At 42.7% G+C, this 25652-nt stretch overlaps 3 protein-coding genes across 3 annotated transcripts; 1 reads left to right on the forward strand and 2 right to left on the reverse strand.

Annotated features, from left to right (window-relative positions):
* Window positions 1–3829: 3829 nt before the first annotated feature.
* Window positions 3830–5514, reverse strand: LOC127780733 (xyloglucan O-acetyltransferase 1-like). Its single transcript, XM_052307688.1, has 2 exons — window positions 5282–5514; window positions 3830–4979 (listed from the first exon to the last, which is right to left on the reverse strand). Exons 1-2 carry the CDS (start codon window positions 5512–5514, stop codon window positions 3851–3853), a joined length of 1362 nt encoding a protein of 453 aa, XP_052163648.1. The 3' UTR covers window positions 3830–3850.
* Window positions 5515–17037: 11523 nt separating this feature from the next.
* Window positions 17038–21630, forward strand: LOC127778320 (uncharacterized). Its single transcript, XM_052304905.1, has 3 exons — window positions 17038–17503; window positions 18505–20761; window positions 20922–21630. The coding sequence occupies exons 1-3, from the start codon at window positions 17358–17360 to the stop codon at window positions 21093–21095; spliced, it is 2577 nt and encodes an 858-aa protein (XP_052160865.1). The 5' UTR covers window positions 17038–17357; the 3' UTR covers window positions 21096–21630.
* A 100-nt stretch (window positions 21631–21730) lies between these two features.
* Window positions 21731–25228, reverse strand: LOC127780065 (uncharacterized). The gene is made up of 8 exons (XM_052307021.1): window positions 25005–25228; window positions 24780–24869; window positions 23829–23888; window positions 23603–23642; window positions 23418–23514; window positions 22654–22713; window positions 22312–22580; window positions 21731–22215 (listed from the first exon to the last, which is right to left on the reverse strand). Exons 1-8 carry the CDS (start codon window positions 25226–25228, stop codon window positions 22126–22128), a joined length of 930 nt encoding a protein of 309 aa, XP_052162981.1. The 3' UTR covers window positions 21731–22125.
* Between the last annotated feature and the right edge of the window lie 424 nt (window positions 25229–25652).

Below are 25652 nucleotides of genomic sequence, written 5' to 3' on the forward strand. Positions count from 1 at the left end.
GTAGTTGTTTTCTTGACATATCTGTTAGATACTGAGCAAGATGTAATTGAACGAGTCCAGGTGCAGAGTTTGAATGGTACCTTACAAAATGGTATGCACGATAATTCAACTATCATTTGTTTAATTCATATCTAGAGTTCATATTTTTATGTTTAACTAATTTGCCAGGTACTAAAATGGTTCAGCACAAGGGCCGTGGCAAGAACAAATGTAAGGAAGTTGCCAAACTCAAGGAGAACCAAAAAATTAAAGTTGAGTTTTACAACAATCGTGCTCTTTCGAATAGTTTTTCACGTCATCTGGGTAGAATTGTTCGTGATCGGAACATTACTCCGGTCAAAGTGAAGAAATGGTCAGACATTAGTAACACAGAGCAGGAACACATATTTGCCTCGATTACGGTACGCATCTGTCTTCCTATGAAATGTTCTCTCTTGTTTTCAATAAAACTATGCTTGCACTGAATCATTTGTTTTTATAATTTTGCATGACAAGTTTGAAAATGAAGATCCAGATATTAAAATTGATGTATACAAAGATGAGATAATGGAACATGCCAAGTCTCTTTGGATTAACTGGCGTGGAGATTTGCATCGACATTTTGTGAAACCAGCAACAACTATGCAGCAGGCTATAAAAAATAAGCCAAAGGATTTTGTCCCATCTGATTGGCAATGGCTCGTCCAGGAGCATTTTTATAGCAAAGATTTTATTGTAAGTGATGATGTCCCCTCTCTTTCCAGTATGTTCTATGCATTTTACTTGACTTATATTTGCCCAAAATGAGTCCGTTTGTTAACTAAATACAGGCAATGAGCCTTAGAAACTCTCGGAACAGAGCAGGCTTAAAAATGCCTCATCGCACTGGAAGCAAACCCTTCAGAGAGATAATCTACAATATTGTATAAATAAAAGAATTATGTACATAATTTTTCATTAAATCACACTTGTTTTCTACTATATACATTTCTCTGCTCGAATAGGGAGGAAAGGAAAACAGACCACCAACTTTGGATGAGTTATTCTTTGAGACTCGCAAGAAGGGAGACACTTTGGTGGATGTTGAATCTTCTAGGATGCATGTAAGATTCAGGTTTTGTGCAGAATAACTATCCTGTGAACGCCTCTTAGATAATGCATAGTTTCATTATGGTTTCTAGTTGGTATTGACAGTAGCATTTGTCCAACACTATTATTGGTTCATTTCAGGCAGAACTTGTGGATGTAGTTAGCTCAGATCCTAATCTCTCCAATGTTGAAGTTATGGATAAATGTTACAACGGTAATAAGCGGCGTGATCATTTAATTGGATTTGGTGGTGGTGTCAAAGCAAGAGATGTACGAGGCCCAGCACTTAGCAAAGCTGAATTGCATGCTAGACTTCGAGCAATAGAGAGGGAAAACAAAATGCTTCGAGAAGAAAATAGTCAGGTTGTTGAGTCTGTAAATCAAATGCAGAATGAATGGACTGAGATGAGGAGAGACTATTATGCTAACTGTGAAAATAGAAGTGACACTGGCTCACAAAGACGTCATGAGAGGTAAATTCATGCACCTAAAATGACTTTCATATATGATATGTGAAATATAGTACTCATTAACTTGCGTATTTAATATATTTGTGCTCATGGCAGGATCCACAGTGAAAGAGATGACTATGATGCAAATGAAGATGGTACCTGCTGATGAAGGGTTGATTCCTCGTAAAACATGAAGGAATAGTCCATTGCAATTCCAATTTCAGATTGAAATTTTGTTCACCATAAGTTCTAGTGATTGTTTAATTAGGCATCATGTTGGTGCTGTCTGAATAATTTATCTAGTTGGATGCAGTGAACATTATTATTTTGTATTTGCACCGAGTAAACACGTGGCTGCTACAGGACAACTCAATGTTATATTCGTTGTGCTGTTAGACAAATGTGGGAATCAATATATTACAAGGTGTGGTTGTTTAAACTGATCCGTGAGTGTTATTGATGTATTGCTAATGGTAACACATTATGCCATCGTGAATAATTATATGATGCATTATCATGGTCACTAAAAAAATTAGGAGGCTACAGTTTCTCGGTAGTCTATAAAATAACAATGGTATAGTTTCACGGTCGTTAATAAAAATAGCGACGACGGAAAAGCACGGTCGCTAAAAGAAAAATGAAAAACGATGGCATATTATCATGGTCGTTAATGAGATTAACGATGGCAGGATATCACCGTCGTTAATGAAAACAACGATGGCAGAAGAACACCGTCGTTAATAAAATTAACGACTGGAAAAAAATCGGTCGGTCGTTAATACTATTAACGACAAAGCCTTTAACGACCACACTTCTGTAGTCGTTAATGACCTTTAACGACCACATTTGGACTTTTAACGACCAAATTTCCGGTCGTTAATAGTCGTTTCTCCAGTAGTGGAGCAGACGCGCAGGGCAGATCAAATATCACTAGTACGAAATCGAGACAGGATAGCTCATGCGGATTATGCGTCTAAACAGCTCAACTCACAACGACAAGCTGATACGCGAGCTCAGCTCATAGCGATAACCTTTTTTTTAGGGGAATACCGATAGCTGATGCGGCGTCGGGGGCTCGGGGCAACGCAACCTGATGCGAACAAGCGACTGAGAAAGAGAAACATCGCATACCAAAATTACCCCTAATATGTATTAAGAGATTACTAATCTACCCTTTAAAATATACGGTTGAGATTAATTCTACTTGCAGTAGAATACTGCAAGTAGAAAGCACCGGAGCGTCACCCTTAATTAAGTACGTACAAGGTCAAAATGTCACACCTTAAATATCAATCTCCTAAGAGCAGGTACAATAGCAGACTATAAGCCAGCTGCAAACATATTTTAAGAAGATAAACCAGGAGAGAGAAGAGCAACGGGCTACAGATTTGTAGCCAGCTGTAGCACGGACTCCAAGACGCAGTGTGTCTATGACAGGTGGAACTAGGTATTAATAGTGTAGTATGTAACTATTGTATGAATGAGCTATTAGATTGGCTATAGATGAATTGGAGCTAGTAGTTGGCTATACTATTGAACTTTCTCTAAAAAACAAAAGATCAATCTAGAACGACTCCTTATTTCACTCAAATCTAAGAACAGATTAAATGCTACTTCAACGATCGATTCGATGCATGGAGATCTACGCGCGAAAAGAATAATTAACGCAGTATTCATAATACAAAGCTGAGGTCAATGATTCCTCGAACGACCCGTACGTCAGCTAATTTAGATTGGAAGAATACCACTATGGATGTATCCAACTTAATCACTACTAATAGTATTAACAATGAACCCGTGTATTGATCCCGATCAAGTTGATCTTAGATAGTACTACGCGAACTTCTCGTAATGACAAACCTTAGCTTTCGTTGCTTCAAGAACTTCTTTCCCATATTAAAAGGAAAAAAAAAGAGCTTCTTTTCCAAGTGAAGTATACAAGCTCAAGTATCAGGTCCTTTATCTTGTATTTGTCTCTACTTATCTCGATCTCACAAACAAACAGAAACGAAAGGGAGAAATAAGAGACCGGCACATATAACCTTGCAGCCAAACATGCATTATAAAGCCGCCCTCCACGCTGTCATGCATGCATCCACAGTTCCACACGGCTTAAGATCCTCTTTGAGAGTGTTAATTTGTAGCATGTTTAATGTACTTTAGTATATAGTAGATAGATGACATAAGCCTCTCTTAAATTTAAGATTTCAAAACCACCGGCTTACAAAATATATAAGCCAAAAATTACCTTAAAATTTCAAGCTAATGAACTTAAACCTAAACAAAAAAAAAAACCTCACACGGTAATATATAAGCTAGCCACAATATTTTCACCGGCCTCTCTTGAGAAGCTGCACGAGTATCTCATTGAAGGTGTCGACCGGCCCAGGCAAGCAGAAGTGGAGGCAATCGGAAACCAACTTCTGCTCATCCACACCGCCGTTCGCGAACGGGTCACGGTTCATGTACACGCCGGGGTGCCCGTCGGGCCGCATCGACGCCAGCTTCGTCACGTCCAGCACCTCGATCCTCACCGCGCCACCGCCGCCGCCACCGCCATCGCCATACCTCGCCCTCGCGGCGTCCACCACGTCGTAGACGATGCCCCTCGTGTCCTTCACCACCCACGCCATCTCCTTCTCCCCCTCCCTGTACGGCTCCGTGTTGGTGCACACCCACGACGTCGGGTTCTCCGCCGGCTTCCCCTCGAAGTGCGACGGCGAGAACGTGGCGAGCACCAGGGTTTTTGCCCGTGGGCGTCCGGAGGTCAGCAGCCGCTCCATCGTCGACCGGTACGCCGCGCGGAGCGGCCACGCGTAGCCGACGAGGGTGTGGTTGGCGAACTCAGGTGGGGCGTTGTGGACGCCGACCACCTCGGCGCTGCCGTTGTAGTAGACGGCGCCGTTCAGGAACCAGTGGCCGGCGGCGAGCACCGCCACGTCGATGGTGCCGGCGTCGGCCGCCCACCGGCCGTGGGGCTCGTCGAGGTGGACGTAGTTGTGGCGGAGGCCGTCGTCCACCGACTTCCCCTCCGCCCTGACGAGGAACGGCGTCCAGTAGAAGGACACCGTCACGCCGTGCGACGGGAATTCGTAGCGCCAGTAGTTGTACTTGTCCGGGTAGGCGCCGGTGCCGCGGTAGACGAGGCGGTGGGGGAACGCGGCGGTGAGGAGGCAGATGAGGGACTGGGCCTGGTTGCGAGCCATGGAGTCGCCGATGAACGCGACGTGCTTGCCGCGCACCGCCGCGAGGAACGACCCGGCGTCGAACGCCGGCAGCGTACAGCCCGCCGCCGCCGGCTGCCACCGCCAGTCGAGGTAGCCGGTGTCGGGCCGGCCGTTGCGGATGCAGTCGTGGCTCTCCTTCACGTTGCAATTGGTGGCGTTGTACCGCCGTCCATGTCCCGGCGCCCACACCCAACTCCCCTCCGAATAGTTGCAGCTCTTCCCTCCTCCCGGCCTGTAAACGCATCAGATTTAAAACCGGGAAACTATTTTGATCCCTCGAGAGAATGTCCACCCATTGTTTGCATGTCACTCAAATGGTTATAAAAAATATTAAAAAATTTCGAGAAGATGTATTAACATATGATATATCGCTCTTCAAATATGCATGTTCAAATTCAACTCAGGTGCAACGTTTATAGATCAAGATTTATTTTTTTCGAACGAACTAGCACCGGACAGTGTGACGTTTCTATTGATACAGCAGGATATCGAATCTATAAATGGGCTATATAGCTAGGTTTGTCACGTACTTACACTGTTGAGACGAAGGAGTAGGTGTTGTTGATGTATTGGCGGAGTGGAGAGAAGGCGGCTTGACGAGTGGCGGTGGGAGCGCAGCAGAGGAGGTGGAGGAGAGCCAAGGAGAGGAAGCCGCAGCCGAGCCAAGCGCAGGCGTGTTTGGACACGAAGTAGCCTGGGTTTTTGCCGGATGGTTTCTGGTTGTGGGGATGATGATACACCACGGGCTGGTAGTGGTAGGCTCCCATGGCTGGCTGGCTAGCTAGCCAGTGTGGTATGCACGCAAGCTCCTTTTCATATAGGAGAGATCGGTGATTTTACCAATTGGGAATAGGTTAATAATTAGAACCTTCGTTATCCACGAGATTATGCATTGTATATATATGGATCATACACCTAAGTGTCAAATTAAATAAGAACAAGTGGCGGCGGCTGTCCGCGAGAGGTTTACATTGCATGACAGTGTCATTCGGCAATCGGAACTGGATCTCATGTCTCCTTTCGTGAATGCTAGATCTGACGCACTGCTCCTTCCTCCCTGACTTCAATTCAGGTTTTGCAGCCAATGTCATGCTGCTACACGTTCTTCTTCCATTTCTTTTTTCTCAAACTACGCAAATTCTTCACTACAACAAATTTGACACTCTTCACTACAATAAATCTAACATTCTATGACCGAATCCAGCCGAGCAGCGGGCAGTAGCGCGGGCTAGATTGGCCGCACAGGGCGTGGTTGTGGGCCTTGTGGCTACTTAATTATGCAGCCAGATTTGGCTTATTTTTGGCCAAATCTGGCCTCCTCCCCTGTGACTACAATGGTGGCCGTATGCAGTGATTGTTAGTGATATGCCCTATAGGCAATTATAGAGATGATTGTATCACATACTATGTTTACATATTTATCTGACATTGTTCCTTAAAATAGATAACTCATTATTGGTTAATGAATATGTGATTCTTTCATGAGACTCTTTATGTTGTTTGTTACTATTTCTAAAGGATCCCTTATCAAATATCATATGTGAAACAAATATGTTTATATGATCAGCACATGTATTAATTGATGATCATGTCTCATGGATCATGGTACAGAGATACCAAATTAATAATGTGGACACATGTTGGTGAACATGTTGTTGGATAGACCCAACATGAGACACTGCAAGAGCCATATGTGTTGTGTCATCAGTGATCTCATTTAGTGTTGATGTTGAATCCTTAGACCTGAGATTATCATGGTTCCCAACATGTGTAGTAGCTTACTTATGGACTGCTAAACGCTACTCCGTAATTGGGTAGTTATAAAAGTAGTTTTCGGGTATGCTATGAAACATGTAGTGGGATATGAATAATCAAGATGGGATTTGCCCCTCCTATGGAGAGATATCTCTGGGCCACTCAATGTTGTAAATTATGGAAGTGCATGGCCATGCCAAAGGTGATTGAGAAGTCAATCACAAGTTATATAATCTATCAACAGGTTCGAATGAATGATTGAGCTATTAGAGGATGGCACATATCTAGCCTTGAGCTTAATTGATATCGTGAGGCAAAGGAGTTCATACAAGTATACACTAGAGGTTCAGCCGATATGATCTTTATATATACCCGGTGGGTCAATACGTTCTGCTAGAGGCCACTGTTGACGCGTGGACCGAAAAGGAGTTTTCGGGTTACAGCCGAGTATACATGAATCTACAGGGTCGCACGCTTAATGGGCCGAAATAAGGGGATTGGATGGAGATCCAATATGAGCTTAATTCAGATAAGGATCCGAATAGGAGTCTTACGGGCCTTGGAGGCCCGAGTGATGGATCCTATATATTCGTGAGGGGTGTGACCGGCGGAGGCATTGCATTACGTGATAGAAAAAATTTTGATTTTTGCTATCGTAGCCTACGCGTATCCCAACAGTGATGTCTGAACCCGGTGGGTGGTGGTGAGGCTGTACCCGGTGAGACCAGAGTTGGAAGCTCTAGTGTGGAGTGGCAACGATGGCACGATGCATAAGTTCGATTCGAGCCGATGCATCGAGCAACTCCCCTTTCACCCCAGTCAAACTACATACAACACTTAATTCATATAATATAATGAACATCAAGAATACAACAATTCTTTGTCTGCATGAGAACCATGCACTACTGGAGAAACCATCTTTGCTCGGTCGGCCAAAATCCACAATCACTACTACAAAACATCAAATAGGTGTTGCCGCTATAGGTGCCGGTAGTGCTAAAACCAGCACCTATAGACCTTTTCCCATCTCCACTAGTTGAAATTACAAAAAACGGCACCTTTAAGTAATTATATGTGTCGGTTCTAAATAAAAACCGGCACATATTATATTCTGTGTCGGTTTTTTAAAAAAAACGACACCTTTAACATATTATAGGTGTCGGTTTTTTTAGGTTTTTTAAAAAAACCGACACCTATCTAAATCGAGCCGAGCCGAAGCCGAGCCGGCGGGCCCCACCATGACCGCACGACGAGCGATGCGATCGAGGAGATAAGGTCAAGCTCGCTCTCTTCTTCTCTCTCGTCTCGCCTCTTCTCTGTCTCGCTCTCTTCTCTCGTCTCTCTCCTCCCTTCTTTATCTCCTGCAGCCGGCAGAGGCGGAGGCGGCAGCGGCGACCGCGCCCTCCCCTTCACCAGATCCGGGGGCGGCAGGAGGGGAGGCGCCAGCGGCGAGCGGGGTCGGCGCCAGCGGGGCCGGCGGGGTCGGTAGCGGGTGGCGGGATGCCCGGATCCGGCGGCGGGCGGGGTTGGCTTGAGGAAGGGAGGCGGCGGAGGACTCGCCGGCGGGGAAGAGCCCTCCCCTCCGCCAGATCTGGCGGGAGGGAAGGCGGCGGTAGGGGCGGTGATGGGGAGGCAGCGACCGTGCGACAACGACTCATGCGATGACGACTTCATCCGGCGGCATCTTCTACCCTCCCCTCTGCTTCTTCTCCGGTGATGAATGTTGTGATTTTTTTTATTGCATAAATTTGTGTTGTGGGATTATTGTTGTGGGATGAATCCATCTTTGAATGTTGTGGGATGAATGTTGTGGGATTTGTGGGATGAATCAGTCTTTGATTGTTGTGATTTGTTCTGTTCTTGCGGATGCGGGTACTTGCGGATGTGGGAGGTCTTGCAATGCGATGTGGGAGGAGGGACTGCTCGCCTGCTCGGCTCGATGCGTCGGCTTTATCGATCCGACGCATCGAGCCGGCTTTTTTTTTGATTCGTCGAACCTAAAAGATGCCGGTTCTAAGCAACCGGCACCTTTTTATTTTCAAATCAGTGCTGCCTTCCTTGTGCCGGTTGGAAAAACCGGCACCGAAGAGGGTTCCCCAACCGGCACTAAAATCGTTTTCTGTAGTAGTGAATACTCCCGGTTCCATTAAAAACAGGAACTAAAAAGGATTTTTAGTCCTGATTTATAAGAGCAACGGGACTATTTGATCTTTAGTCCCAGTTGGTAACATTCTAACTCTAGTCCCGGTTGGTAATAAATATCCTCGGGATCTTTGCACCGGTTGGTGTTATCACCCCAGACTAAAGATCAATCCCTTTATATATGTCTTCTTCCTCCTCCAACCCGAGCTAAGCTTCAAAATTCTTCATACAAGAGGGGAGGTCTTGCCAAAATTTCTTATGAATTTATTTTGGTGATTATATACAAATCAGAGGTGTCTAAAAGTTTAGCAACTTCATCCTCCAACGTTTTTTTGTTATCATATTACATTTGGAGCTATGTTTTCTACACATTATTGCCTCTAAAACTTTGTTGGAAGTTGTTGAGAGAGAAAATTTGTGTAGGGAAGAAAGAATATATAGAAATTTTGTTTATTTACAATTTTATAAAAAGTTTTTATAAAATAGTTGATAAGGAAAATATATTGAAAATTAATCTAAAATAATAGAAAACAAACTAAATTGAAAATTAAAAGAAGTATAGCACATTAAATATTAGTTTAAAACTTCAAAAATAATTTAAAAAGAATAATTTGTGGGATTATTTTATAATTATTGCATGAATAATGATATGTATCATTATTGTATGACTGTTTAGTGGGTTTGACTTTCCCTTGAATATTTTTACGATTTTTTTTTGCATTTCATGTAGATGGATTGGCAATACATGTACGCGAACCGACGGTCGAAAGAGTTTATTGACGGCGTGCATTATTTTTTGAGAGTGGCCGATGCTAACAAGCATAAGGGTTTTATTTGTTGTCTATACAATAAGTGCAAGAATCAGAAGGAGTTTTCTGCAGTAAGAACTATTCATTTCCACTTGTTTGAGTCGGGGTTCATGCCTAGCTATAATTATTCGACATCGCACGGAGAGTTAGGGGTTCAAATGGAAGAAGATGAAGTGGAAGACGAGAACATTCCGGATTAGGCTCAATACACTGGATTTGAAGGAAATAGAACGAACGAGGTGGATGGGGATGTTGACGATAACGACGCTGCGGATGATCTTGGTCAGATGTTGTAGGACGCCAAGGAGGACTGCAAAAGTAAAAAGGAGGCTCATAAATTGGAGCGTATGTTAGAGGACTACAGAACGTCGTAGTCCTGGTTGGAAAACCGAGACTACAGGGGGTTACAAACCGGGAGTAAAGACCATTTCTCCACCAGTGATGGGAGCCAAGAGCTTTTATCTCCTTGCCAACATGTGAGAGGGCGTCGCCGCTGTCTAGGGTTCGCCCTCCCCCATTGGCGATGGCATCGATGTGGAGCATGTCATCATCGTTCACCGCCATGTACTGCCTCGACGGGGAGGGGTTGGCGCTGCGGCTCTCCACCACTCGGCCCGCGCATCTGGGGGAAGAGGGAGAGATAGGATTTACGACACCCCCCGCGTCAGCGCAGGACAACGAGGAGGTATCCCACCTAAGTAACCGCGTCGTGGGGGATCAACGCCGGCGCTGGAGGAGCCGTAGCCAAGGATGTGTTGGTAGCAAGTCAGCCGCCCACGTCGAAAGTCACTGAAACCCCCGCCGCAACAGGAGCCCTGCGGAGCTAAAGCACGGGGACACGCTACGGTTCCACCTCTCGCGTTGGCAGTGGCGTGGAGTGCGTTGTACTCGTCGTTCGCCACTGCCGAGCCGCCACCTCCCCTCCCAAATTTGGCTAGAGGGGAGCGCACCGCCGTCGGTGCTGTTCCACCGCTGCCTCCCCTCCCACCAGATCTGGTAGAGGGGAGAGCGCCGCCGTCACTGCCAAGTCACCACCACTGCCTCTACCATCACCAATGGCGCGGGGTAGGGAGGGGGCAAGAGAGAGAGAAAGAGAGAGCAGGGAGAATGCGTGGTGGATGGAGGAGGAGAAGAAGAAAATGAAGGAGAGAGAGTGGTGGGTAGGTGCAGTGGGTGGAAATTAACACCCACAAGTTCAGCTCGGCTCGGTTTTACGGGTGTCTGTTTTTTTAAAAAAAACGGCACCTATAGTATTAATGTCGATTTTTTTATTGAACCGGTACCTATAATCGCTTAAAGGTCTCTTTTCTGTGTGTTTTCAGCCCGTGGATGTGGGAAAATATCTATATAGGTGCCGTTTTTAACACTTTTGGCATCATAGTGCCGACCTCTAGGTGTTTTTATGTTTCAACTTTTAGAGAGGATGCATGGCAGCATCCTCGACTCACTACTAGAAAATGGTCTTATGTAATGCCCCGATTATCGTTCGGGATTAAAATTCATTAAATAATGAATTTCAAGAAATTATATTAAAAATCAAAGCAATTTAATCTAGTGAAATAATGAGGGAATTAAAAGTTTCCTTTAAAATTCATGGCCGGGAATATTTTGTAATATTCTTTGTGCCCTAAAGTACTCTCTGGAAATTTCCCACGAATTTTCGGAGCTCAAGAAGTAATTTTAACAATACAAAGTTTATTTAACCAACTAAATAAAAAGAAAAACAAATTAAGTCTCCCCTTCTTCCCTTTGGACTCGGGCCATTTTTCCCCTACTTTCCCGGCCCAGCTCGCCGCTCGGCCCGCTCTTCCCTTTGTAAAGTCTGCTTTACCTGCCCCCTCCGGCCTCCTCTCTCTCCCTATGATCAGGGCTCTGACGACCCCCGAGTACGGTCGAATGCTTTAGCGCCTCGTGGACGGGTGGGCGAACCGGGTTTATGAAGGGAAGTTGCCGGCTCGGTCGAATCTAGCAAATACCGATGACGACGCCGGGACTTCTAAGAAACGGAAACGGCCTGTGGCGAAGGTGAAGGCGATCGGCCAAGCAAAGACTCAACGGACTGCCAAGGCTGTCGCCGATTCCGATGCTAATATCGCATGGCTATATTTTGATGAACAAAAAAAAACATATGTTTCAATCTGTTAACACTTGTGTTTTATACGTGATAGCGATATGTTTCAACATGTATCTTCATTATGTTTCACAAAATTTTTAAATGTTTCAGTTGCTGATTTTATTGTTTCACCGTATATAACTTAATGTTCATTTATTGGTCAACTGCAACATTTGACCGCTAAATTTTTTAGAGGGATGAGGCGACCGATTCGTAGTATATAAGTTTAAGTAGAAATATGCCTGACACACGTCATCCAAAAACAGGAAAGAAAAGCACAAGAGCTGCACACGTACCCCCTCCGTCCCAAAAAAAACCCAATCCTAGCTACGAATCTGGACATATGCGTGTCCAGGTTCGTAGCTATGGTTTACCTTTTTTTTGGGACGGAGTAGTTTGTATTATTAGCAGTTTCGCTGAATCTCTGTGTGTGATTTTCCAAACCTCTCCATGTTTACATGCTTGGAAAGATAGCTACTGTATGAATAGGTGGCCAGATGTCACATTTCGACCAATAGTATGATTTTGAAATTAGAAAGATTATACTGCAAAATGATAGGAGAGAGAATATTTCTTTATTTCTTCTTACTAACAAAATATTGTTAAGTACTATGTATAAGCCAGTTTATAAGAGAGACCTACACATATAATTAAGGAAATGAAAGTGATTCGCTTAAACTTTTAAGACATACTGTCCCCTATATCTGAACTCCATAAGGTTTCGTTCGGAACTACATTTGGGCTGAGATTTCTTCGGTGCACCAAGAAACGTGACAAGTCATTATTAGTGTACGGTTTATCGAGTATTAATTATTACAAATTTGAAAATGGAATTGTTTAATATTTAAAGAAACTTCTATATAAATATCTTTCGCAAAAATAAATGCATTGTTTAACATTCCAGGAAACGTACAAACGGAGAACGAAGAAGTAGCCATTCGGAATAGTAGGATATAACAGAGCTAAAGCCCTTGGCATGAAATAGAAGCAGGTAAAACTTTTTTTAAATTATTGCACCTGTGGGATTTGAACTCTAGAGATCTTTTTAACTCTGATGCCAAATTGAGTTCTTTCCATTCATAGAATTAGTTGGCTAGCTACTTACGCATTGATTGTTTGTCTAGAACGTATCCACAATATTGCATTCAAGTTTTCCCATAAATTCAAGAGAAAAAATTACTTTGTAGTGGAAGAATTCTAACATAAATAACAGAGTAGAGAGCTATAAGAATATAAATTGCCATGTCGTTTCTCATATTGAGGTCCAGTAGGAAGAGGAGACACCAGGAATCAGAGTTCAAGCTCTTGTGGCATCTGAAGTAGTTAAAGATGCCAATGCATTATAGCAGAAAACACAAGAAGAACCTCAAAATTGATGACATAATACCTGACCACGGGTTTACACAGCAATGTTCTGTCCAATAGAAGTAGCAGTGCATGTTTTAAGATCAGCATTACGTAGGAGCACAGACCCTGCAGGATCGGTATACGTGGCTTGGCATTGCAAGTTCAGCAATTCTTGTTATTTTAGTTTGTTTACATTGTCTCTTGACTGGGTTATTGGCGTAAGTTTCTAGGATTTGGCTCTATTTGAGATAAGACAACACTGTCAATTGAATCTAAGCATGACTTATAGTTCCATTTCCCCTTCTCCTTCTTCCAGTGCCTCTCCCTATTCTAGCGCCTCCTGGTGACGACGTTCATCACCATGGGTAGGAATCCTATCAAGCCAAATTAAACCACGTCTAGCTACATCGCACATTCCTACCGTCGTCCCTCATTAGCCCACACTCGTGGCAACTTCCAGAAAGATCATAATAAACTTTTCGAGATAGCTTTTTTTTTCATATCTATGTAGTTTTGCAACCGAAGATATCTCGGAGATAAATGTAGGAATAGGAATTTATTAGAAGAACTGCACCTCCTTCCATTGAAGTTTCTTCCATCATCTTGTCACACACCTCTTGTCATGGAGCTCTCTAAGCACCTCTAACCATACATGGAGCAGTTTTTGATGCGTATGCTTCAACAAAAAGGTGCAGAGCTGCAATGTTCATTCCCCACAAAACTATAGCTTTTGTTTAGCACTTCTGTAGTACACCTTCAGCTTGTTTCAAAATTCAAATTTGCATAAGAGTTACATGGTACTTTGTAAAATACACGACTAAAGTTATGTTTCCTTTGCTATACTTACTTAGCACATTCAATATTAACATAGTTTTCACAGTAGTACAACGCCTATGCCTATCTGGGATGAGAAATTGTGATGGTGATATATAATATTTCCTAGATACTCCCTCCATCCCAAAATATAAGGCTCAACCACTCATAATACAAAGACCAAGAAAATATTTAATCACCTTCTTGGTTGGATCACCTTGATGCATGCAAGCAATGTGATAGGGGGTTTGATGGTATAGGATTTAAAACAAATCAATTCTATTGGACCAAGATGTGCTAGTTAATGTATGCATGCATGCACGTCTTATATTATGAGATATGAGAGAAAAGTGATTGTGCCTTATATTTTGGGATGGAGGGAGTAGAAAAGTTATGTTGTTGAAAAACCATAAATGCAATCTAAAACCAACTCAATTACTAGCCTGTATATATATCCACACATACACTCCCATTCAGTCCCAAGTATTTCTATCCATAGGATAAGCTTGCTCGTGCAACAATTGAGAGAACAGAGCGATCGAGTTTCTCAAAGATAATACCAATGCCTATGGGAGTGTCCAAACTATCATCTCGATAAGAACAGGAGACATCAGTAAACCAAATGGCATCTCCATTAATCCCTTGTGAGCTGAAAGTGTTAATACATCCTAATGAAACATTAGGAAGAGCACGAGGTAGATGATAATGCTATCTCCCAGGTCCATTATGATGCCATTGTGTGCAAGAGCAGTGGGATGGTTAAATTCAGCTACTACCGCTTTAAGAATTACAAGAAGAGCAAAGAGAACTCGGTGTGCTATGTTTCTTAGCGGCCCTCCCTCAAATATGGAGCGTATATATAATCATTTTGACGGATGGTATATGAGTCGTTTTTCACGATATCTATGACAATGTTTTCCATCTGAGGTAACATATGAATAGGGGAGAAATCTTGATTGAATGATTGGAAGTTATCTGTTACTTAGATGAGAAAAAACTACATGGAATGGTCAAATGGTAGTGCCCAGCTCAATCCCTTTCATAGTCAAAATGAGATATAACACCAGCATTATGACTTATGGCAAATAACCACACATGTTGTGATACTAAGATTTCGTAAAACTCTCACCACTATTTAAACTACTGAGAAATATATAATGTCCAATACATACTTTAAGTTTCTGTCATGAAATATCAATGCAGTTTTAGATTGTTAATGTTCTGATTAAGAATATGTCTAGTTTAATTCTTCATTGGTTCAAATAATATTGTTTCCTATGTATGTAGATGTTGCAATCTACTAAGACATAAGTGCTAAGCCTAACATGATCACCCTAATGCGGAATTTAGGATTACTGACCGTTGTTTGAAGCCATTGATATTGTTCTCGCTTGATCCAGGGTGGATGTAGAGGATGCAGAACCTCGAACCACCTCGCGAATTGTCGGTGTAGGAGAAGTGGTCGTAGCAGTGAGTACACCGGCTTGATCCCGAAGAGGTCGCCGGCGATCACCTGCGAGGTGGCGGCGGCCTTCTGGTCGCCACCTACACTGTCTCGGAACAGCACTCCGAATCCCTTCCAGCGCAACTGAGAATCGGGAAATTTGGGTTTTGGGATGTCGGGGAGATTGGAACCGTGAGTGAGATCGTCATCTTTCTCGCGGGCCGGCCTCCCCTTTTATTTTGCGCTGAGGGAATCGGGGGCTGCTCCAAAAGGAAACGTTGGAAGCGCTACCGATTATTGCGCGTGCAATTAAGGAAATTTAATCGTGATTTGATTTAGCTAATCACGCTGGTTAACGGGTGGAAAACGGTAACGCATGATTTTCTCCCGATTTCCTTAGCCGAAAGATTAACTTTCCTAACATTCTCCCCGTGATCTTGAGGCTAATGAGTTTATTCTTAGAAAAATAGATTTACTAAGGCAACGCGTCAGGGTAGTTATCATGTCCTACCAAGACTCCGGTACCTATAGTTCACTAGAAAACTTCAAAAGAACTCTATCTAATCTTAATGGGAGTTAGTTAGGACTAAAGCCCCTATTTCCAGGATCTTAGTCTTAATCAAAGGCAATCAGTTATTCCATGCCAGCTACATGATCTTTAAATAAATTGGGAGGTAAGCCTTTGGTGAGCGGATCCGCGAGCATTGACTTAGTACTAATATGCTCAATCTTAATGGTTTGATCTTGGATTCTATCTTTCACAACATGATACTTAATGTCAATTTGTTTGGCAGCACCACTCGACTTGTTGTTACTTGAATGGAATACTGCAGCTTTATTATCGTAGTATAATGTGATTGGTCTAGAAATGCTGTCGACCACTCTTAAACCCGAGATAAAATTCTTAAGCCATACGGCCTGCCCCGTTGCTTCATAACATGCCACAAATTCAGCCTGCATTGTCGACGATGCAGTCAAAGTTTGTTTAGAGCTTTTTCATGAAATAGCTCCATTTGCGAGAGTGAGTACATAACCTGATGTGGATTGGAACCGTGAGTGAGATCGTCATCTTTCTCACAGGCTGGCCTCCCCTTTTATTTTGCGCTGAGGGAATCGGGGGCTGCTCCAAAAGGAAACGTTGGAAGCGCTACCGATTATTGCGCGTGCAATTAAGGAAATTTAATCGTGATTTGATTAGCTAATCATGCTGATTAACGGGTGGAAAACAGTAACGCGTGATTTTCTCCCGATTTCCTTAGCTGAGAGATTAACTTTCCTAACAATGTACTAAAATTATGTGATATTTCAATAAAGATGGGATTATTTGACACATTTAGATCATAAAATTTAGAAATATGTTTAGGAAATTGCAAATTATTTACTGAAAATTCTTTATTAAGATGTTAATACTGTATTATCGCAATATGTCAATTAGGAAATTAAAGGCAGGAACCTGCAGGAAATAGTAGCCTATGTATCCATATATACACTCCCATTTAGTTATTTCTTTCCATAGAGCAAGCTTGTCCGTGCAACAATTGAGAGAATAGAGCGAGTTTCTCAAAGGTAGTACCAATGCCTATAAGAGTGTCCAAACTATTCTCGATAAAATGGGAGACATAAGAAATCCAATGGTATTTCCATTAATCCCTTCCGAGCTAAAAATGTTAATGCATGCTGATGAAACCTTAGGAACGGCACGAGGTAGCAGGATTCACAAAGCCGACGAAGGCCCTTTTCAACGTTTCGACGCAGCTTGGAATTAATTTTCAGTTGGAATTTCGAATGCTTTTGGACAAATTCAAATGTGAAACAGTACATTTGGTCAAAATTCAGTCGAATTTATCGAAAACCATGATAAAGGGCGCACGTATGCTGGGCTGGGCTCACCCACGGACCCACTGACCCGACCCACGAACTATAGGGCCGAAACCCACTTTAGCCCGGCCCACAATTAATTGGGCCTAATGGATCGGTGCCCTTGTGGGCGACAGCTGCAAAACTGGGCCGGGCCCATATTACCCCTCCGCTGTGAGGCCCGAGCCGCGTCGTCCTCCTCCACTCCGGCGGCTGAGCGAGCGCCGCGCAGCGCCGCCGCGTGAACGGGACGCCGCTTCGTTCCACGCCGCCGCGCCTTCCTCCCTCCTCCGGCGAAGAGGCCGCGGAGCGCCGCCGCCGACGCCGCCGATGATGATGCAACCATCACAGCGGCCGCGCACACGGGCACGGCGAGGGCAGCGCCGCCCTCGTCCTCCTCGTCCTCCTCCTCCTCCTCCGTTGGACTCCGGTGGATCGGCGTGGATCGGGACCTGCGTTGATTCCTCCTCTCGGTGGTAAGGACCCGACCCTTTGCCCTAGCCTTGCTCGGATTTGCGGCTCGTTTCTCCCGTTTCGTTCCGCCTCGAGCGATGAAAAAGGACCCCAATTCCGTTGGTGATTGGTGGTTTATTGTCTATTAACTGCACTAATTCTGCTAGTATGCTTCTGACACCAATTTGTTTCCTAACAAAAGATGAAAAATAAATTGGGGGTTCATTTGGAGTTTCTGAACCCCCATTCCTGGATCATCATTTTAATATTATTATCTTTTGATGGTGAGGTCATCTTCACTATGTTACTGCTTTTGGTTGAGAGCTTGATTGTTTGTAGGTGCATGAGAAGTTGATGGTAAAATATAAATGTGATCTTGCTTTGCTGTACTGCTAAATATTCTTCTGATAATCATGGCTGATTTCAATTGAATAGTTGTGCTGATTCTCTTCATGCATCTTGTACATGAGGATACTGTTTTCTTAGGACAATAGCAAGCCAATTCGATACTGGAAATAGAGAAATATCAACTGGTTTCCACCTGTTTAGTGTTTTTTTTTTAGAGAAAACACCTGTGTAGTGTTCCTCAATTGAATTGCTGATTTCTGGCCATATATAGACCTACATCGTTTAACATTTACTTGGATAGTAGAGGACTAGTTACTGTGAGGAACCAGACAAGTAGTACTATAGCCAATAATGCTATCATGCTGGGTAAGGTCATGTGGCTGTTTTGGGTACTCGTCAACAGCATTCATCACTATTGGACATCTATTAGTGCCTCTTTGTTTTTTATTGATGCTTAGCGATGGCTAGTTGCATGAGATGCTCTATTGCAGGCTATTAGAGGCATTACACCAAAACCACTCATTCTACTTCTCTTTTAAGAAAGTTAAGTTATACTGTGTTACCAGTCTAAAATTCTGCTAAAATTTATAAATCAACAGAAAACTTCTTGATTTCAGATGTGACAAGTACCTTTTTGTTGAATTCTTCTCATGCCATGTTAATTTGCAAGCTGCAGGAGTATATTCTGTTCCAAAGAAATGTCTGCCTCTGAAAACCAGGCCGCTGAAGCTAGCAAGGGTGATGATGAGAAGATGGACCCTCCAAAGATGAAAATACGTATACGTCTACCACCCAGAAAGAGATTGTCTAATGGCCTGCTCAAGGCAGACATGGACGGACCTGATGATAGAAACAACGCCCAAAGTAGTGGAGTGCCTGTGCAAACTAAGAGCACAATACCAAGCAAGCAGATGACAATCCCTGCAGCTCAGTGTTACGCAAGCAGCATCTCCACCAGCATACTGTGGAATGAGGGTAATAACAATGCCTCGAGCCAGACACTTCCCAATGAACCTAACTGTGACACTTCTAGCGACAAGCTACCTGAAGAAGCCAGTGACAGCATCCCAAGCAAGAAGCTGATAATCAAAGCAGCTCAGCATTACACAAGCAGCATCTCCACAGGAGGACTGTGCAATGAGGCTAATAACAATACCTCGAGCAAGACACTGACCAATGAATCTAATTGTGACACTTCTAGCGACAAGCTACCTGAAGAAACCATTGACAACATCTCAAGCAAGGTTCTGACAATCACTGCAGCTCAACATCAAATCGACAGCATCTCCACAGGAGAACTGTGCAATGAGGCTAATAACAATACCTCAAGGAAGATTCTGACAATCACTGCAGCTCAACATCAAATCGACAGCATCTCCACAGGAGAACTGTGCAATGAGGCTAATAACAATACCTCAAGCAAGATACTTCCCAATGAACCTAATTGTGACATTTCTAGTGACAAGCAACCAGAAGAAGCCAATGATACCATCCCAAGCAAGAACCTGATGATCACTGCTGGTGTGTGTATGGACGATGTTAGCAATTACTCTGCAAAAGAGGGTCTATGTGAGGATGCCAATGACACTATCCCAAGCACGAACCTGATGATCACTGCTGGAGTGTGGGGGCACGATGTTAGCAATTACTCTGCAAAAGAGGGTCTGTGTGAGGAGGCCAATGACATCATCCCAAGAAAGAACCTGACAATCGTTGATGGAGTGTGGGAGGACGATGTTAGTAATTATTCTACAAAAGAAGGCCTGTGTGAGGAGGCCAATGACACCATCCCAAGCAAGAACCTGATCATCACTGCTGGAGTGTGGGGGGACAATGTTAGCAATTACTCTGCAAAAGAGGGTTTGTGTGAGGAGACCAATGACATCATCCCAAGAAAGAACCTGACGATCACTGCTGGAGTGTGGGGAGACGATGTTAGCAATTACTCTGTGAAAGAAGGTTTGTGTGAGGAGGCCAATGGCAATATCCCAAGCAACGCACATCCTGCAACAATTAAGGAATTACCTGCAAAGCCTTTAGAGAGCACGCCAAGCAAGAACCTGACAACTATTGCAATGCTGGGTGAAGAGGAAAATAACAACCCCCTTAGGTTGTTTCACGAGACTGACATCAACATCCCCAGTAAGGTAGTATTACCTAAAAAATCTAAGAACAACCAAAGAAGGAACCTGGTAACCACTGCCGTCAAGTGTGAGGAGGCAAACAATGACCCCCTGAGCCGGAGGTTTTCTGAAGATGCTAATCGTAACATTCCTACCAGAAACCTGTCTGATAAGACTAAGAACAATGCCCAAAGCAATAGACCTACTAATCCAGATAGGAAGAACAACCCACAGAAGAAGCTTTCTACCTCTGCAGTACATGCTGCTCCTGCCAGAAAGAACACCTCTGAAATCAAGATGGCTAATTCTGAAATGAAGCCTTCTACCTCTTTTGGCCAGGCTGCAGAACAAGGCATCAATCTGGCAAACTTGAAGGCCATAAAACAGTACCAAGAATTTGAGGAAAAGGTCAAAAGAACTGTATATCTTGATTACTTCTCGCACCAAGCTACAGAGTCAGTCATCAGAACTGCTCTGAATCAATTTGGGACTGTGAGAGAGATCAATTTTGTGGTGAACTACACCATTCCCTTTAGCATCCCACAGTCTGCATTGGTCATAATGGAGACTGAGAAGGATGCTGTGGCTGTGGTCAATATGCTCAATGAGTTCCCTTTTATGATGTCTGGAATGCCAAGGCCTGTGAGGGCAACTCGTGCTACAGCTGAGATGTTTAATGATCGCCCCCGGAGACCTGGGAACAAGTTAGAGTTTCGCTGGGTGGGCCCTTCAGATGCTGATTATCATATTGTCAAAAAGTTGAAGTTAATGTCGAGGAGACATGAGCTGGATAACTTGGCATTAGTCAAGGTAAAATCTCATCCTCATTAGAATTTTTTTTTCACATTTCTACCATTTTCCGTTAAATAGCAATCATCTTCCAGTTGTGTATTTCACTCATTGTTCAGTTAGTAATCAATGGAATTTTGAGGATTGATGTGATCTTTTTTATTGCTTTGAATCCTTGTAGCATGAGCTGGAAGAAGAGCATTTCCTTGCAAAACATCAGGAGGAGATTTTGAATTGCAATCAGAGGAAGCTTGAAGTTATGGACTCCATCATGTTGACCGGCAAGTTTACCCACTTGCAACACATTTATAGCGTCAAGGTGGATGAAGTGTTTTGTAACAAATGGCTCGTGTAATTAGCCCCGTTCTCCACACAGCACAGGTACCTTATTGGATTGGTTCAATGTTTGTGAACTGACGTCAAGGGTTTCGCAGAATTTGAAACGCTTCTGAAATTTGGACTTAAAAGTAGGAGAGCAAATCTGTCTTCAATTGCTTGTATTTGACATTGGACAATTAAAGAACTCTATATGGATGGAAATTTATTTGTCCTTAGAAAGTTGATGCAGAAAGTAACGAAAGTAGTTGAACTTTGAGATTTGGTGACTATTCTTAACTTGAAATGAACTTGAAATCTGTACATTTTTATTCGCTATGAACTTCATTGCCTCTTGCCAAATTCTCGCCATCAAGGTGTGAATGCTGGAATATTTTAAAATTGCATGGAGCTTTGTAACCATGCCATCTTACCACAATTCATGGAAAATTTATTTCATTTTATTGGAAGGTGACTGAATGGCAAGCATCCCAGTTTTCATACTTACATAGGCTGTGTTTGGAAAAATTGGAAGTTTGGTTGAAATTGGAACAATGTGACGGAAAAGTTGGAAGTTTGTGTGTAGGAAAATTTTGATGTGATGGGAAAGTTAGAAGTTTGAAGAAAAACTTTGAAACTAAACACGGCCATAGTTACATTCAGGTGATAATTTCTTTTAGTCAATGCAAATATGAAATGGATCATAATTTGTATCTACCCTTGGGATGTTCGTAATATGTGTAGTAAAGGTGAAGAATTTACATAGGACAGAGAAACATCCGTTGTGGAATCTCTCATGTATCACCATGAGAGCATGTAGATAAACACAGCTGCGAATGTTGGGTTTGCTTAACTTACTGCTCTCGGTAACAGTTGCAGTATGCTGCCGTAATTCACCAACCATTCAAGCAGAGACAGTGAGCTTGATACAAAAACACAAACTATAAACTGAAAACGAACACTATTATCCTATAATATACATAAATTTATCCGAAAGCTTCACTTTATTTACATCCTCTGTATGCATTGCCAATGCCTGATGTAACAAGTATACTATACAAGCAGCAGCGTTAGTCATCGTCAAGGTCAAAATCATCATCGGAGCCAAACTCAAGGAACGAGCCAACTGACTTGCGAAGGATGATGAAGGACTTATCATCCTAAGAAAAAGAAATTTGAATAAGAGACGAAGTACGCTGTTACTCACAGGAAACAGGGTAATCAGCTGCAAAATCTGAAATGTATTCGAAAAATACCTGCTTCATCCTCCTCAGAGGTTCTGCATGTGTTACCTTCTCTGAGAACGTATTGTCAAATTCTTTCCTCCGCAGAGATTGTTCTTCATGTGTTTTCTTCCCAGAGAACATGTTGTTAAATTGTGTCCTCCGAAGATATTGTTCCGCATGTGTTATCTTCGCTGAGAACGTGTTGTCAACTTCAGTCTTCCGAAGAGATTGTTCTGCGCGTGTTATCTTCTCTGAGAAGGTATTGTCAAGCTCTGACAACGTGGCTGTCTCCTCCTTCCCTGGTAGAAAGATTTACTATCATAGCTAACCATCTTTCCTTGTATGAAATAGGCAAATCATCTAGTTACTTACTATGATTTTCAAACTGTTCAAGCAAGGCCTTCTTCTCAACTTCAACTTTTGAGAACAGGTCTGTGGAGCATAACATTTCATAAGAATATTGTTAGGTTAAAGTAATTTTAACAGAACACCTTTACAGCCACAGCATGCAAATCTTTGGAGAAGAAAGCAGCCAGCCTGCAAGTCTACAACGTGCATTTTAGCAAACAAAGCATGAATTTCAACTAAATTTGTCCTGTAGATAGTATGACATGAAAATAAAACAAAGAGTCACAAAATCAATCCTATTTTTTTTAGATAATGGGTTTTAACAAACACCCAGCCTCTACATACAAAAGGGTGTACGCAGCCAAAAATCAATCCTACAGATAGAAACAAGAAGCACTTTTCATATATTATGGGAACAAAACAATAAAAAAATAACCATTGAATATGCCATACACATGAAGTGTGATTCTATATCTTTACTCTTTAAAAAGGATGGGAGTTGGGGGGTGATGAATTGTTCTATACCTACAGGTTACACCCATTTTAGATCTTTATCAGCTGCAAATATGTCGGGATGTATGTGTTGTAAGATTTTTCTATGAAATAAATTCATCCTTGCACAAGTGTATAAGTAGGTGTCGATTGGTCTCATGTTATCATGATTATAAGTTTTAAAATTTGAGAATTATATCTATTATTGCATTTCGTTGCAGTATGTGGGATCCATTTCAACATGCAGCACATATGGTACTAGTATTTGGGTAAATGCTAGCTCTCATTTGACATACCTCTGAATGCCTGTACGTGCACATCTTTTTCTTTACAGAATATTTCATATGATTCTTGAAATTTGATGAACTCTTTGCTCAATGAATTGTCACACTGCTGGTAGTAGGGATTACATGAAAAAAAATCAATTTATAGGTAAATAAATAAACTGATAACAGTTGTGAATTAAATGCAATTTGAATACCTCTTTGGAAGTGTTTGACAATACTTTCAGCAAATTCTGCCTGCATATGCAATGGAGATAATTGTCAGTACATATTCAGTAAAGATGAACCTTTTTATTTTCATTAAGTGGATTAAAGCGTACTTGTTCATGCTAAGTGCAAATGCCAGGTCTGAATGCTTTTTTACAGTCCATAACGGGTTAGGTGTAGTTCTATGGAGAAGATATTCACAAGCAAATGCAATACCTTTGTTTCTCAAACTTTAACTTGGTATCTTCTAACATAGTCTGAATATCTGCTGCAACACTAAAGGTTTAGCAAAGAATATTAGCCGTATGTAGTGCATATAACTTCACAAGAGAGTGTAATCATACTGATGAAAGAAGACATTTAGAAAATGCTAAAGTATTTACTCACAAAAAATTGTGCAGAAGTGTCATACCTTGGGCAATGAAAGACATAAATAATTTGCAGTACCGTCAGTGAAAGAACTTAGTTTACTTTTTGAATTGTGTGAACATAACCAATTAATTTTCTCAAATTCTAGCTTGAAGAAATGATAATACGATCTACATGTATGGATTTTCTTCGCATAGTTTTTTTTAAAAAAGTTGTGCTTTATTTGGAAGTATAAGAGATAGTAAATTGAGCTGATGGGAAAGCAGCCTGTATGAGAATAAAAATAGGTTCCAGTAGCTCAACATTGCCATGCACATTTTCACCAGATCGACATAAGTAAGTCGCTACCACCACACATGCATAACACACAAACAACAAGAAGCAGCAATATCAAGATACAAATCTAAGATGATAGACAAATCTCAGAACCAACACATTCATACATCGCGCTACTCTAGAAGCAACTTGCGACGGTCCCAGATACTAACCAATTCATGGCGAATTGACCATTCACCTTGAACTATGATAGCATCAGTCACATAACCACGAGCTAGCACAAAATGCATAGAAACGCTAGCGCACAGAGAACCTAGCAAGTTCTTCACTAGCACAAACTGTAGAAAGCCCACAATTCCATCATTAATCCCCTGAACAGAGTTAAAAGAAGCAAGTTCGGCATACGCGTAGCAATCCATCATCCAGCACGTAAATAGCAGAGCATCTTCAAACTAAATTGATCCTAAAGTAAAGTAAATTCAGAAACGTGATGGCCAGAGAACCCTCCGGATTCGTCGTCACCTGGCGATGATCTGCTCGCACATCTTCTGGCCCTCCCTGTCCACCCCGCCCTTGATCAGCCGCAGCAGGCACACGATCTCCCTCAAATCGCTGCAATCCAATCCACCAGGTAAAACCTCGATAAGAAAGCAAAATTCTCCCAATAATTCGTAACCCAAGAAAGTATTCCTGAAGGAGATTGAATTTGAAAGGGGGGGGGGGGGGGGGGGGGGGGCAGCCATTAACCTGACGAAGTCGCCGTCGGAGTCCGACCCGGAGCCGCCGTCGGAGCCGGACTCGCTCTCGAGGCCTTGGGATTCGCGCGGCCTCTTCTCCGACCGCGGCGCCTCTCCCGCCGTCCCCCTCCTCCGCCCGCCGCCGGGGCTCGCCGCCGCCGGCGGCATCGCCGGCTTGAGTCGAGGGGTATGAAATTCGAAATTTCGAGAGGAGGGAAAAGGTGGGGCCCACATAGCGCGGGAGTTTGCTGCGCTCTCTAAGAGCGACGGTGGCCGTTGGATGGAGAAACGGACGGCTGAGATTCGCTGTGACTGCAGACGAGGAGTCATTTTTAATGGGCCTATCGGGTTCCAGCCTGGTGAAGTTTCGGCCTTTTTCCGGCCCGGGACTTGTTGTCTTCCATTTTTTTTGATTTCAAGTTTTTTTCTCGAATGAAATATTTCTTTAAGATAACTGAAATCAGTTTGGCATCTACTACATCCAAAATGTTTTTGAATGTAATACTCCGTAGAAGGGCTTCACCGATATTTACTACCTACTTTGTGAATAAGGTAGATCCTGCGTCAATATTAATTGTTGTACTCCCTCTGGGCTAATAATACTTATTGTTTTAGATAAGGGTGAGGTCAAACTTTAAAATCTTTGATTGTGAATCAT

This window comes from Oryza glaberrima, chromosome 7 (genome assembly GCF_000147395.1).
Source record: "Oryza glaberrima chromosome 7, OglaRS2, whole genome shotgun sequence".
Lineage (NCBI taxonomy): Eukaryota > Viridiplantae > Streptophyta > Magnoliopsida > Poales > Poaceae > Oryza > Oryza glaberrima.